The sequence below is a fragment of the Schistocerca americana genome, chromosome X, assembly GCF_021461395.2.
Source record: "Schistocerca americana isolate TAMUIC-IGC-003095 chromosome X, iqSchAmer2.1, whole genome shotgun sequence".
Taxonomy (NCBI): domain Eukaryota; kingdom Metazoa; phylum Arthropoda; class Insecta; order Orthoptera; family Acrididae; genus Schistocerca; species Schistocerca americana.
This window is the reverse complement of record NC_060130.1, coordinates 541,506,353-541,520,271: the sequence shown is the minus strand read 5'-3', so window position 1 is coordinate 541,520,271 and position 13,919 is coordinate 541,506,353. Positions and strand designations below refer to the sequence as shown.

General features: G+C 43.3%; 1 protein-coding gene across 1 annotated transcript in view; it reads right to left on the bottom strand.

Moving 5' to 3' along the window:
* The window catches only part of LOC124556143 (glycine-rich cell wall structural protein-like), a 139,865-nt gene that overhangs the window by 69,375 nt on the left and 56,571 nt on the right, over window positions 1–13,919 (bottom strand). Inside the window, exon 5 of the mRNA XM_047130157.1 lies at window positions 11,911–12,036. Within this exon, the coding sequence (XP_046986113.1) occupies window positions 11,911–12,036 (126 nt within the window). The remainder of the gene's footprint in view (window positions 1–11,910; window positions 12,037–13,919) is intronic.

Here is a 13,919-nt window from a genome sequence, read left to right as displayed (position 1 = left end):
GCAGAGACAATTGCGAAACATCAAAACATTTATTCTGGGCAGTCTAGTCGGCCACAGTGTAACGTATATTTTTTGATGAGAATTGGAGCGCGCATATAATGCTGAAAACAGACTTAAGATTGCTCTTCTACGTAAAAAGTTATGCCAAGAAGAGGTGATCAATGGAAAGCAGATACGTGACATAGATTGGGGAACTTCGAATCGAAGGTATTTAAGTGTAGCTGACACAAAGCTGCAGGTGAGATTTCTGCACGCTTTTGCCGACCTCTGACCCGTGTTGCTCGACGCCACATTGTGGTGATAGTTCTTGCGGTTCCGAATTTCACGTGTGTGCGCAAACGACGAAACCGGTAAGATATTTTCGGTGTGGAACGTAGTAGGGACTTGTGTTTTCACAGGTTGTCCTTTTTGGTGATTGTTTTTGGAAGCAAATGGGACTTTGTTGCACAATCATAGCTGTGAGACTCTGTTTCCATACGAGTGCCACCACACTTAGCCGCTGAATCTCTACTGTGGGACTCTGTTTATTTTTGAGTATTCCGAACTGTGTTTTGGGATACCAGCAGGACATAGTTTCTGATACAGTCAGGTTGGAGTCTAATTATTTCCACCACGTTTAATTGATTGATTCTAAAACAGTGCTACCGGACGTTAACTGTGTTTCTACCAGTCTGAACTTTGAATATTTTGTAGCATCCGACACTTAGGAATTCGCGCTAGTGTTGAGTAAACTTTAGATCATCGAATTAAGCCGTGTTTTAGCGAAATGATAGATTTGCTAAATATCAATCGATATTCTTCAGCATTATACAAATTTTATTTAAATTTATAGCGTGTTCAGTATAGCTATTGAGGGCTTGAGCAATAATTACAACGGCACTTAACTGTTGGAAGATACCATCACTGAACTGTATTTGCTATGAATAAAAACTTGTGAGTTTTAAGGAACCTAACACACACGTTAGAGTCGTCATTCGACTTCAGCCTCCTAGACTGTAGCCTGGTTAACATTTGCACTTATCGGTCAGCAGCATCGGGATTATTTTATTTATGGCCTTTGACAGGTATTAAGCGCACGTGTTTGACGGCAGAAAGAGTAGGAGATCATTCCCGAGTTAGACGACGAGAGGCAGTAAACAGATAAATTTGCAGCCCCATTTCCCATTCCGCCGACCGTCGCAATTGGGGGCTCGTCCGGGATTTAAGCATTCGCAGCCCCTTTCCCATTCCACCGACCGTCGCATCTTCTTGTTTATGATTACATATTGCACACAAAAAATTCCTGTTTTCATCTAAAATATGAATTTTTAAGTATCGATATTTTATGAAAGATAGCTAATAAAGGTTGTTTAAATTAAGAAAATCTGACAATTTAACTTTCTAGGTCAAAAATGAAAAACCAAATACTCTCTATTTGGACTATGTCCATTGCTTTATACCACAGATGTAGCCTCACACTAACCAGAGTGATAAGTGTCGTAGAAACATGAAAAACAATCATTTTCACACCATCGAGCACACCACAAAAATGCTGCATTTTTACATTTTGCACTGTACCATTACAATATGAACCCAACAGAACTGATCTGGAGCCAAGTTAAGGGATTTGTCGCGAGAAATAACAAGATTATTACCAGAATGAAATTTTCACTCTGCAGCGGAGTGTGTGCTGATATGAAACTTCCTGGCAGATTTAAACTGTGTGCCGGACCGAGAGTCGAAGTCGGGATCTTTGCCTTTCGCGGGAAAGTGCTCTACCATCTGAGCTACCCAAGCACGACTCACTATCCGTCCTCACAGCTTCAATTCTGCCAGTACCTCGTCTCCTACCTTCCAAACTTAACAGAAGCTCTTCTGCGAAACTTGCAGAACTAGCACTCCTGGAAGAAAGGATATCGCAGAGATACGGCTTAGCCACAGCCTGGGGGATGATTATTAAGCTGTTAGACGTACTGAAACTAACGAACGCAGCTTTTTCACATGTCACTGCCGAACGCTGGCGGGATATAGAACGGCACGTCATAAAAGAGGAGGAGAAAATGCGGCGCCTGGGTGGCTTCGTGGATTCTTTTGTTGACTGACTCGCTATCAACGTAGCAGAACGTCCAGAACTGAAAAGTTTTTCTCGGATTCGGATAAGGAAGGAGCTAAGAGATTACTGGACGACTGATTGTCATTAATACTTTCAGTGGCTTCAGTATTCAACGATATGATGAAATCCCTGCAGTATGCTTTTGAATCACATATAGCTCGCTCAGAAGAATTACCCTGTATTTAAGTTACGAATTTTCATCACTCTTGTTTGTAATTAGAATACTACGTTAGGCGAGAACGAGAGCAATTTATGCTTTCCTCCTGGTCACCTGCGTAGCGTTCGGTAGTGCTGGAGTTCTGCCGAACATTATTTCATTCTCTTTAAAAACTAAACGACATTCGAAGCTATATTGTTTCCCTGCTCGTCTCTTTTTACGACCGAACTGCAACTGCTCACATCATTGCAGTTTAGGTGGACCAGCTGGCTGGCCCGTGCAGCCCCTATTACACGAGGCGCGTATACTGTACACTTATGCACCAGCGCCCGAGGCGCGCATATCTGTTACTTCAGGCTGGTTCACGTAGACCTATTACACCATCCACGCAGGATATGCCTCGCACACATGCGCAGTAGACGATAATAACGCGTGAAACGCAAACAGAACCGACTGATCTCTTGTAATGTCGTTCGTTCTACCGCGTGAAACACTAGGGGGACCGTGTGGCAATTGAAACGTCATTCGTTCGAATTATTTAAGTGTACTCAAGGTTCCTATTAAATAACAAAATTTTTATCATTATTTATTAAGTAACTGTTATTCTATTACGTAGGGTACTACTGTTCTGTACTATAGACTGAACAGTTAGTTTTATATTACGACACTTGATTACACAGATACATGTATATCTAAATTTACGTTCTGCACATGGAGGACCAACTAGTTTTTGGAGCTATTGCCCTGGTAGTGCCAGTAAATCTTCGAATTAGGACGGAACGACGACGAAAATGAAAAGACATACGTTAACAAGTTCAACTCTGACTGGAAAGAAGAACGAAGGCAGGGGATTATATTGCTTATGAAAGAACTGAGGCCCGAAGATCCGCAAGAATTTCGGAACTTCTTGAGATGGACATGGCCTGTTTCGAGAAGCTCCTGTCTATGATAGAAGATGGAATTAGTAAGTGTGACACAGTCATGAGGGAGGTTATCTCACCTTCTCGAAAGTAAGTATTGAATCGTTTGTTCATACGCTATGTGATCAAAAGTATCCAGACACCTGGCTAAAAATGTCTTACAAGTTCGTGGTGCCCTCCATCGGTAATGCTGCAATTCAATATGGTGTTGGCCCACCCTGAGCCTTGATGACAGCTTCCACTCTCACAGGCATATGTCCACTCACGTGCTGGAAGGTTTCTGGGGGAATGACAGCCCATTCTTCACAGAGTGCTGCACTGAGGAGAGGTATCGATGTCCATCGGTGAGGCCTGGCACGAAGTCGGCGTTGCAAACCATCCCAAAGGTTTTCTATAGAATTCAGGTCAGGACTCTGTGCAGGCCAGTCCATTACAGTGATGTTACTGTCGTCTAATCACTCTGCCACAGGCCGTCCATTACGAACAGATGCTCAAACGTGGTGAAAGATGCAATCGCCAGCCCCGATTTGCTCTTCAACAGTGAGAAGCAAGAAGGTGCTTAAAACATCAATGTAGGCCTGTGCTGTGATAGTGCCATGCAAAACAACAAGGGGTGCAAGCCCCTCCATGAGAAATCCAACCGCAACATAACACTAACGTCTTCGAATTTTACTGTTGGCACTACACATGCTGGCAGATCACATTCACTGGGCATTCGCCCTACCCACACCCTGCCATTGGATCGCCACATTGTGTACCGTGATTCGTCACTCCACACAACTTTTTTCCACTGTTCAGTCGTCCAATGTTTACTCTCGTGACACCAAGCGAGGCGTCGTTTGGCATTTACCGGCGTGATGTGTGGCTGATGAGTAGCCGCTCCTCGGGAGGTATAAGTAGGGGGAAGCAATAGATTCGATACCTCATCCAGAAACGCACCCTCTCGAAACCTGGACAGCAAGCTACACCGCGATGCAGAGCGCCTCTCTTGCAGAGTCTGCCACTTGAGTTTGCTAAACATCTCCGTAACGCTATCACGCTTACCAGATAACCCTGTGACGAAACGCGCCGCTCTTCTTTAGATCTTCTCTATCTCCTCCGTCAACCCGACCTGGTACGGATCCCACACTGATGAGCAATACTCAAGTACAGGTCGAAGGAGTGTTTTGTGAGCCACCTCCTTTGTTGATGGACTACACTTTCTAAGGACTCTCCCAATGAATCTCAACCCCGCACCCGCCTTACCAAAAATTAATTTTATGTGATCATTCCACTTCAAATCGTTCCATACGCATACTCACAGATATTTTACAGAAGTAACTGCTACCAGGATCCTTCTTTCTATGTATTCGCAATACATTACATTTGTCTATGTTAAGGGTCAGTTGCCACTCCCTGCACCAAGTGCCTATCAGCTGCAGATCTTGCTGCATTTCGCTGCATGACCGTCCTGCTGTTGCTGTCGTGATTGGAACTACGAGGCGTGTTCTTTAAGTAAGCACCGTTTTGAAATTAAAAAAAAAGACGTGCTAAGATATCTCAATAATTTTATTTTTACATGGAAGCCTGTACCTTAATCTACGCCGGCCGCGGTGGTCTAGCGGTTCTGGCGCTGCAGTCCGGAACCGCGGGACTGCTACGGTCGCAGGTTCGAATCCTGCCTCGGGCATGGGTGTGTGTGATGTCCTTAGGTTAGTTCGATTTAAGTAGTTCTAAGTTCTAGGGGACTTATGACCTAAGATGTTGAGTCCCATAGTGCTCAGAGCCATTTCAACCTTAATCTACGTACTGACGCCATACAGTCTGATTCTTCCTTGTTTACGTTGTGTACTGAGTGTTTAAGATGCCTCCGATAATCCTGAGTCCCGCCGACTGTGCAGTACGGGCTGTTATAAGATTTCTTATTTCTAAAGGCGTAAAAGCGATCGATATTCATCGTGAGATATGTGCAGTTTACGGAGAAAACACTATGAGTGATGGAATGGTAAGAAAGTGGGTGAGAGCATTAAAGATGGCCCCACAAATGTGCATGATGAACAACTGAGTCGGCGCCCTTCGGTCGTTAATGAAAGTTTGGTGCAGAAAGTGGACAATAAGGTGACAGAAAACAGACGCTTTACGATTTCCTCCTTGCAGGATGACTTTCCTAATGTTTCTCGTAGTGTTTTGTACGGCATTGTGACCGAGCACTTGAATTACCGAAAATTGTGCGCACGTTGGGTACCGAAAATGTTGACAGATGTGCACAAAACCAAACGTTTAGACAGTGCATTGACTTTCCTTGAGCGGTACCACAACGACGGTGATGATTTCTTAAGCCAAATTGTTACGAGCGATGACACATGGGTGGCCTACGTCACACCAGAATCAAAGCAACAGTCCATGGAATGGCGGCATTCAGATTCACCCAGAAAAGTGAATTTTAAGCAAACAATTTCTGCCCGGAAAATCATGTGCACAGTTTTTTGGGACAGAAAAGGAGTATTGCTAGTGGAATTTCTGCCTCGTGATGAGACAATCAACGCAGCGGCTTACTGTAAGACGCTGCACAATCTGCGCCGTTCAATTCAGAACAAAAGACGTGGCAAGTTGAGCAAGGGCATCGTTTTGCTGCAAGACAATGCCCGTCCGCACGTGGCGAATCAGACCAAAGATCTCATCACATCTTTTCGAAGGGAAACTCTAGATCATCCTCCGTACAGCCCCGATCTTGTGCCCAGTGACTACCATCTGTTCCTGCACTTGAAGGAACACCTGGGCGGTCAGCGTCTTCAAGACGATGACGAAGTCAAAACAGTGGTGATGCTTTGGTTAACAAGTCAGGCGGCAGACGTATATGAAGAGGGTATTCAAAAACTGGTACAATGTTATGACAAGTGCCTCAATATTGACGGAAATTATGTAAAAAAGTTGATTAAGGTACAGACTTTCATGTAAAAATAAAATTATTGAGATATCTTAGCAAGTCTTTTTTTAATTACAAAACGGTACTTACTTAAAAAACACGCCTCGTACTTGGAGAAGCTTAATGCACTTCACTACTTCACATAACATTTGTCTCACTGCAGGTTCTTGTGTAATGTTCTTTCTTACATCACGCGTGTTTTTTAGGACCATTTGTTTTTTATTAGCGATATCGGCTAACATATTCAAGTTTAAGCTCAGTCTCTCAATGTCTAGACCATTTTTCAAAACCTCACTTGATTTTTCCAAATTTGTTTCACCTCTGTTTACTAAAGGCAAGCACTCTTGTTCAACTGCAATGACCTGTGTGAGTCCAGTTGACGCAAACCGCTCAGTAATGGAAGATTGCACCGTTTTACAAACTTCAATGTAAATAGCTTTGTAGTATTTCTTTGGAATTTTGAAAGTGTGTGATGAGCTGGCTTCTTTTTTTTCATACTTTTTTAGTATGAGGAAGCGAAGGATCATCAACTTCTGAAGGTTTCTCTTTTAAAGTATTCAAAACTATCAAGCCTTCCATTCAATATACAAATCAAGCCCTCACATACTTTTTCCAGATCAGCAACACTTAGATGAGGGCATTGAATTTTTTCATTGACATCCTCTACTGAGTTCATTGCATGGCAATAAACACCTAAAGAGAAATGAGTTTTGAATTGCAACATTGACTCAAGGTAGCCTGCACATTTGTAACCTGCCTTTGTTTTGTCCTCTGCAGAAAATGTTTCAAAAAAACTCTAGAAGTTCTTCAAAGGGGTCGTAGACCAGCTTGGTCGTTGGCGCTCTCACAGTGTATGCTTTTGAAAAGTCCCATCCTTTTGCTGGATTCCCTTACGGTGTTCATTAAGTCCTTGGCTAGAGCCATAACATCCCTCATAGACGTAAGATGGTGGAGACTGTCTACAACTGCCAAGTCTAAACTGTGAGCAGTGCAGTGCACATAACATGCTTTTGGTTGTATATCCAAAACTAACTTTTTTAGTCCTTTGAACTTACCTCTCATATTCGAGGCACCATCATAGCACTGTCCTCTTAAGTTATCCATTGACAAATGAAGACGAGCAAAAATGTCTTTTAAAATACTAAACAGAGTTTGTGATTCAGTGTTGGGGGTTTCGTATAAGCCAATAAAGTCTTCGTTGATGAGTTGATGAATAAGGAATCATCGACAGTATGAATACAAAATGACAGTAGTTCGTGAATCGAAGAATCACTTGTTTTGCCAACCATAAAAGAATAATGTTCAGTCTTCTTGATTGAAGCCAATACCTTTCTCAACACAGTCTTTCCTAGTAGATCAATGATCTCGTTTTGAACATCGTGGGACGTCTACTTATACTCCAAACGCCCTAATCAATCTTTAAACTCAGGTATGTCATTCTTTGAGAGTTCCAACAATTGAAAAACATTAGAGTTTGCATCTTCGTGCCCTCTAATTGCTAGTCTTTGTCAGCATAGAAATTGCACGGTAGTAAAAATTGTCTCAAGAGCTAAACGGCCTTCCTTCATATTACCATCTAACTGTTCATCCAATTAGTAGGCCACACTTCGGTTAGTGATAGAATTTAGTTTCTGAACACCTTCTTTATGCATAAACGTATTTTCATGAAGACGGAATTTTTCCAAAGCCTTTTTCCAACTAGAAAACTCTACGGAAGTAAATGCATCTTCTCTTTTTGAAGAAAATTGTAATAGATTTTTAGCATCTGCCTCTTTTCGGGTTTTGCAAAAAACTTTTTTAGGTATATGCTTCATATTCTAGCCATGTATATTTGATCAACCAAGACTTCTGAAATGATCTTCCCTTACCGGATTGTCCAGGGTTCGGCTGTGGACGGTTCTCGCCTGAAGACGACGAAGCAATTGATGACACAATAATTGTTGGAGGTTGACTTGCAGTATCATGAACTTCCAATGTCTTCGTAATGTCTCGAAGCCTCAAGGTGATGCGAGGCGGAGGGTTCCAAGCGCTTCAGCTCCAGTCCTTTTGATGTCGCCGCGGCCGCAATGCTGGCCCGCCGGCGCCAGACTTTACCCGAAGGTATGCGCACCGGGACACATTCTAAGTGTGCCGGCAGCACCGTAACACTATCATGATTCACACCACTCGTTTTCTGTTAACCTGCTTACTACTGTGCTAATTATTTGTTTTAACTCACTGCTGAATGGATTAAAAAGGTAACTATCGTCAAAACAAAGATAAGAAAAAATTCCAAAATAATATTGTGATTTTACACAGCATAATGTAACGAATAATTTTCCGCCTGTGACACCCAGTCACCTGACCACATTCGAAGTCCGTGAGTTCTGCGAAGCACCCCATTCTGCTCTCTCACAATGTCTCATGACTACTGAGGTCACTGATATGGAGTACCTGGCAGCACAATGCACCTAATACGGAAAAGTATGTTTTGGCGGATGTTTGGGTACTTTCGATCACATAGTGTATGTTTTGTGATCATACCAACCAAGATCACTGATAAAATACCAGTGCATGCCCTGTTACATTGCACGTTGGTTTTAACATTACGTTTCCTGGCAACTGTGGAATCTTTTAAGGGTCTGTCTTTTAGCCATAGAATACCTCAGCCCACCATTTCAAAAGCTGTTTTATGTGTATGCACTACAATTTGCAACACTTTAAAGGACCAATACTTAAAGGTGCACTTGTGTTATTTTTCCAAGTTTGGAAAATGGAATGCAATGTGCTAGTCAGAGTTTTGCAGTCATCGTCTGTCGCACTGGGTGAAACTGCACGGACTTTCTCGCCATCACTGCCAGTTTCGCTTTTCTGGCATGATGAAATAAAACAAGAGATCCAATCAAACGTGAACATTCGTAAGCTAAGGCATTACGATGCAAATTGAAATCACCATGTAACGTTATGCGCATATTGCTCAGAAAGAAACGATTGCCAACGTACCATATTATGATACAACGGGTCGTATAGATACCTTTCCTCGTTGTATGCCTGAATTAAGACGCTTAACGTCTCTTTGCTCCATTTCATTTCTATAATACGAAGTAATCAAAAGAAAAGATATTTTCACAAACAGCTAGTATAAAAGAGAGTCTACTGAAAAAAAAAAACAAAAAAAACGTTTGTCTTCTGCATTTATTAAAGCCTATTTACTGAACAAACACGGAAAATCCCCAACACGAAAATTGAAAGTAGCTACTAGCCACCGAACAATAAGAAATAACAAGCACAAAACACTGAGGTACCCCCTTCTACGCATGCGCGAGTTATCGCTACCTAGTGCGCATGCGCGGATTGACGGCAATTTAGAACTGTTGTCTTTTCTGGCGTGTGGATAATGTGTCTGCTAATTTTCGTAATTTCACCCGTTCTACCGCTAGATGGATGACCAGTACCTTCCGCGGTGGATCGTCGTGTAATGCCCGCTTTTTTAAATGCGCCGGATTATCGCTCAGCCTATGCAAGAGCGACGCAGCTTAAAACGTACCCGTACGATCGTAATTGATTGTACTGGACACAGCTTGGCTTCCGCTCCACGTGAAACTAAATCCTTTGAGATTCAAGGAGCGCAACAGAATACATGGTGTAATGCTTACATCAGGTTTATTCTTATGACGAACACGGTACAGTCGACGTCTTCAAACTTGCACTTGTCATGTTTCTCAGACGTAGGCTGTACATATACCAGGTTGCTGCCCGATGAGAGTGTAGGTGTGTACCAGAGAACTGCCAGGAACCAGTGGAGAGGAACAGCATGTAATGTTAAATAAGGAAACGTGTGCAGCATTCTTCAAGTTCATATTTTGCGATATACAGCAGCAACTCTGTGTGGATGATCGTCGCGTAAAGGGCCTGGATGTAATACAAGATTTTACTGGTATTTTTAACATCAGAGCTCGGCGTCTTTGTGCAAGAAGGCAGTAAAGCAAACAGGAATGTGATTGAGAACATAGGAAAGGGTGCTGGAACAGATAATTTAACGTAGATGATACCAGCTGTCGAATAAAGATATACCAGCAAAAAAATGCTCCTGTCGGACAATAACAAAGGCGAAAAGTCCTTCTTTAAAAGACTCTGACAGAAAAGTGGGAAAAATAGCTGTCTCAATCTTCGTTCCATCTTACTTATCAAAAATTTTAGAGTGCAAATATATTCACGTGCTTTCCTTTTACCTATTCTCTCTTCGTGGTTAAACCCCCACGTTAAGCATTTCCTTCTTACTGCCACTGTCTGTATATTTTTCTTTCTCCTCCCATTGATTTACAGGATATCCCACTGCCACTGTCTCCTCTCTCACTTATACAGTCTCCTTTTTCCTTTCTTTCCTGCTGCCACTGTCTCTACCATACTTTGGCAGCTGAAACATACTGTGTGGGATGGTGGTGAGGGGGAGGGGGGAGAGGAGGTCCAACTTACTTTCTTACCTGTATCCATGAGTTTAAAATTTCGATACAAACTGTGCCTCCCTTATTCTATGCATTAAATTTAGCTCTTCTGTGAGGGTCCATACCGGCAAAGTCTATATAGGGTCACAACTGACCTCTCTTTTTCATTTGCGTTGTCTCCTGTTTTGCTCCTACTGCTTCTATCTCCATCCATATATATATCTCTTTCTCTTTTATTGCCACTGTCTCACACTAATCATCAATGTCTCCTCTATCACTCCTACTGCTGTTTTCTTCTCTTTCTCTTTCACTCCCACTTTCTCTCTCCCACCATTACTCGCCCCTCTATCTTTCTCTCCCACTGCTACTGTCTCATCTCTCTTCCACCGTCACTGTCTCTCTGCTACTCTCTCTCGGCACAAAAAAGCGCGAATTTGTTCGTGTGACAGAATTTTTGGTGAGGAAGAGAGAACCTTTCTGTCAGTCTTCTAAAGAGGCACATATTCATCCTTTTTGTGCTGTGACAGGAGAAATTTCTTGCTGTTTCTAATTTTAACCCAGGGTTCTCGGTACTGTTTGGTGACCTCACTTTTAGTTTTCTTTCTAACAGCAGGCATTCTCTTGTTCTTGTGTTTCATTTGTGTATAGAGCTGTTTGTGGCATATTGATGTATGTTTTTACTGATATATACTAATCTTTGAAAAGTATTTTCGCAGGGGACAATCAAGTTCCCTAGATCTCCAAATAACTCCAGGTAGTGAGCCCATTTGTTCCTTATCATTATTATTCTAAGAGCTCTCTTTTCTAATTTGTCTCCCTGTGCCCCAGAAAATTATGCCATTATCTATTGACTGTGTAAACAAAGGCATAATAAGTTACTTTGAGGCAATTATTTTTACACCCTGATCCCGGCATCCTTAAAACATATAATGCAGATGAAATTAGTTTTGCTATCCTTGTCGTATGTCCTCTTCACTTCAGCTGTTTTTCTGTATTCATCCCTAAAATTTTAGTGTTTATCACACAGTTTACTGAGTCGCCATTTAAGTTTAATTTAACATTGTTATAATTTTTGTTTTATATAAATGTATTATTTTCGTTTTATAGAAATTTACACTGCCTGCCTTCTTTATGTTACATGTTACTTTATTTGCCCCTGACCATTGATGTACATCTCTTAGAATGCCATCAGCTCTACACAGCAGTAACGTTAGCCTTTTACTGGTGACTGAAATGATAGAAACACGCTGATGCTGGTACAGAAAACCCTAAGCAAGGTTCAAAATTGTGGCCAGCGGACTATATGTGTAGATGCAGATGTAGAAATGACTTGATTGCTTAATCTTATGTGTAGGTTTTGCACGAAATCATCGCATGCTAGCCTGCTGTAGCAGGTGCATGCTTAGACTTACCATCATCTAGAAGTTTCCGGCAGTTTTTTTTGGTGCAGTACGCACGTCTGCCGCACTGACTACAAATACACTTGTTGCACTCAATCATAAAGGTCGTTCCTGGCACACAATCAGCCCGACCGCCACCTAGAAATGAAAATTTGTATTAAATCCACAGTACAGTATAACAGAAGACAAGTTGCTTTATGTCGGTTAGATGGAATGTATAATCCTCTTCGGACTGTTTATGTCTCCACGTGCATTTACTGAATGTCATGTTCCCAGTGTGTCACGACTTAACCTGATGTATATGGCACAGTCCAAACGCTGCAGGCAAGTTCGGCATGAAGCACCGTTCGCAATAAACTTAAACAGTGAATTTAGCGGGACTACTACGGGAATTTAAAGGTTTCTGTTATACCGGAGCCAAGGTAGCCCCTGAGGGCCGGCAACCCATATTACACCACAGAGGACGAGGTTGTCTATGCCCAAGGAGTACCAAAAGCACCATGGCAAACACCAGCTATTGACATACAAGATAATGGAAACATACATTACGAGCACTACTTCCTGCAGGGGGAGCTGGAGCCACGGCTTGCAGGAAGTATCACTATGCCAAAACCTGATTGGCTGGAGACAGCAATTTAGATTCTACAACCAGCCCCAAAGTTCAGTCACTCCTGATGCCGACCTCATGTACTTCGACCACTGAAGATTACGTCTTCGTGTCTGAATTGGACTCTTACTAGTGTATGTGTGTTACCACGAACCTTTGTGGAAATTTAGAAGTAAAATTTTGTTTGCCTCACTTATGAGACTTTTACTGGCATCGTTATTGTTACCTTTCGTTTTTTGTTCAGTCATCAACCTTGTGAACTTACATCAATAGAATTTGTGTTTGTGAAAAATTACGAATTGTCAGTCACAACACAAGTGGCGACGAGTTGGTGCCTGCGTGTGTCTTCCTCATGGTGGAAGTTGTACTTCAGCAGCTGGTCCAAAGTGTGCATGACTTATTACAAGGTTTTCAACAGTTTTGCAAGAAATCTCAGGATACACAGGAACGTGTATTTGCGGAACTGTTGCAAAACCGCCCGGTTCCACCGCCCCCGCCGTTTCCCGCTTTCAGCGAGGATGCTGAAACCTGGGAAACATACAAGAAGCGGCTCCAGAAGCATTTTCAAATCCACCAGTTTGTCCAAGAGGCTGCTCGTCGTTCCTACTTTTTGTCCTGGAACCAGTCCAAAGTGCATGTTCTCTTGACGACACTCCAGCCTCGACCTCCGGATTCTTTGACTTTCTCTCCGATTTGTGAGGTTCTCACAGCTTACTACCGATGACAGTACCACGTGTTGGCTGCCCGTGTCGAATTTTACTAGTGTCGCAAGAAGGCTGGATAATCCTATCGCCAGTGGGCAGCGGAACTACAAGATCTCAGCCGGAAATGTCACTTCAACACACGAGTCTCCAAAGCATCCTAAGCGGACGAGATGGTCTGCGACCACCTTATCCAGGCCGCCCCTGATGCGACTTTCTGGCACGACGCCCTCAGTGTCGACGATCCTACTGTGGACCAGATCATTGATCTAGCATTCAAGTATAAACTCTCTATGGCGGTCGACAAGCGTTTGGAATCCTGGGAGGAAGTGGCGGCCCTCTGCAACCACGACGCCTCGGAGCCCGTCGCATCGCTGGCGGAGGTCGAAGACGTTGCCGCCGTCCGTTCCGATGACCGGTGCCGACCGTCCCGTTCTGCACAACGTCGACAGGCAGCCGCCCTGTCCAGGAATTTGCGCCCCCGGACGGCTCTGCAGGTCTGGAGCAGACCGTCAGTGCACGGAGGCCCCTGCGCCCTCGCCTGCGCCACCAGCCCCTCCGGTTGCTGTCCTACTGGGGATGCTTTAAGAACCATGCACAGGAAGACTGCTCTGACAGGTGGGCGTATTGTGCGATGTGTACCCGTAACGACCATGTCAGTTCCGTCTGCCGATCTCGGCAGCCCCCTCCACATCCGGCCAACGACCATCGAG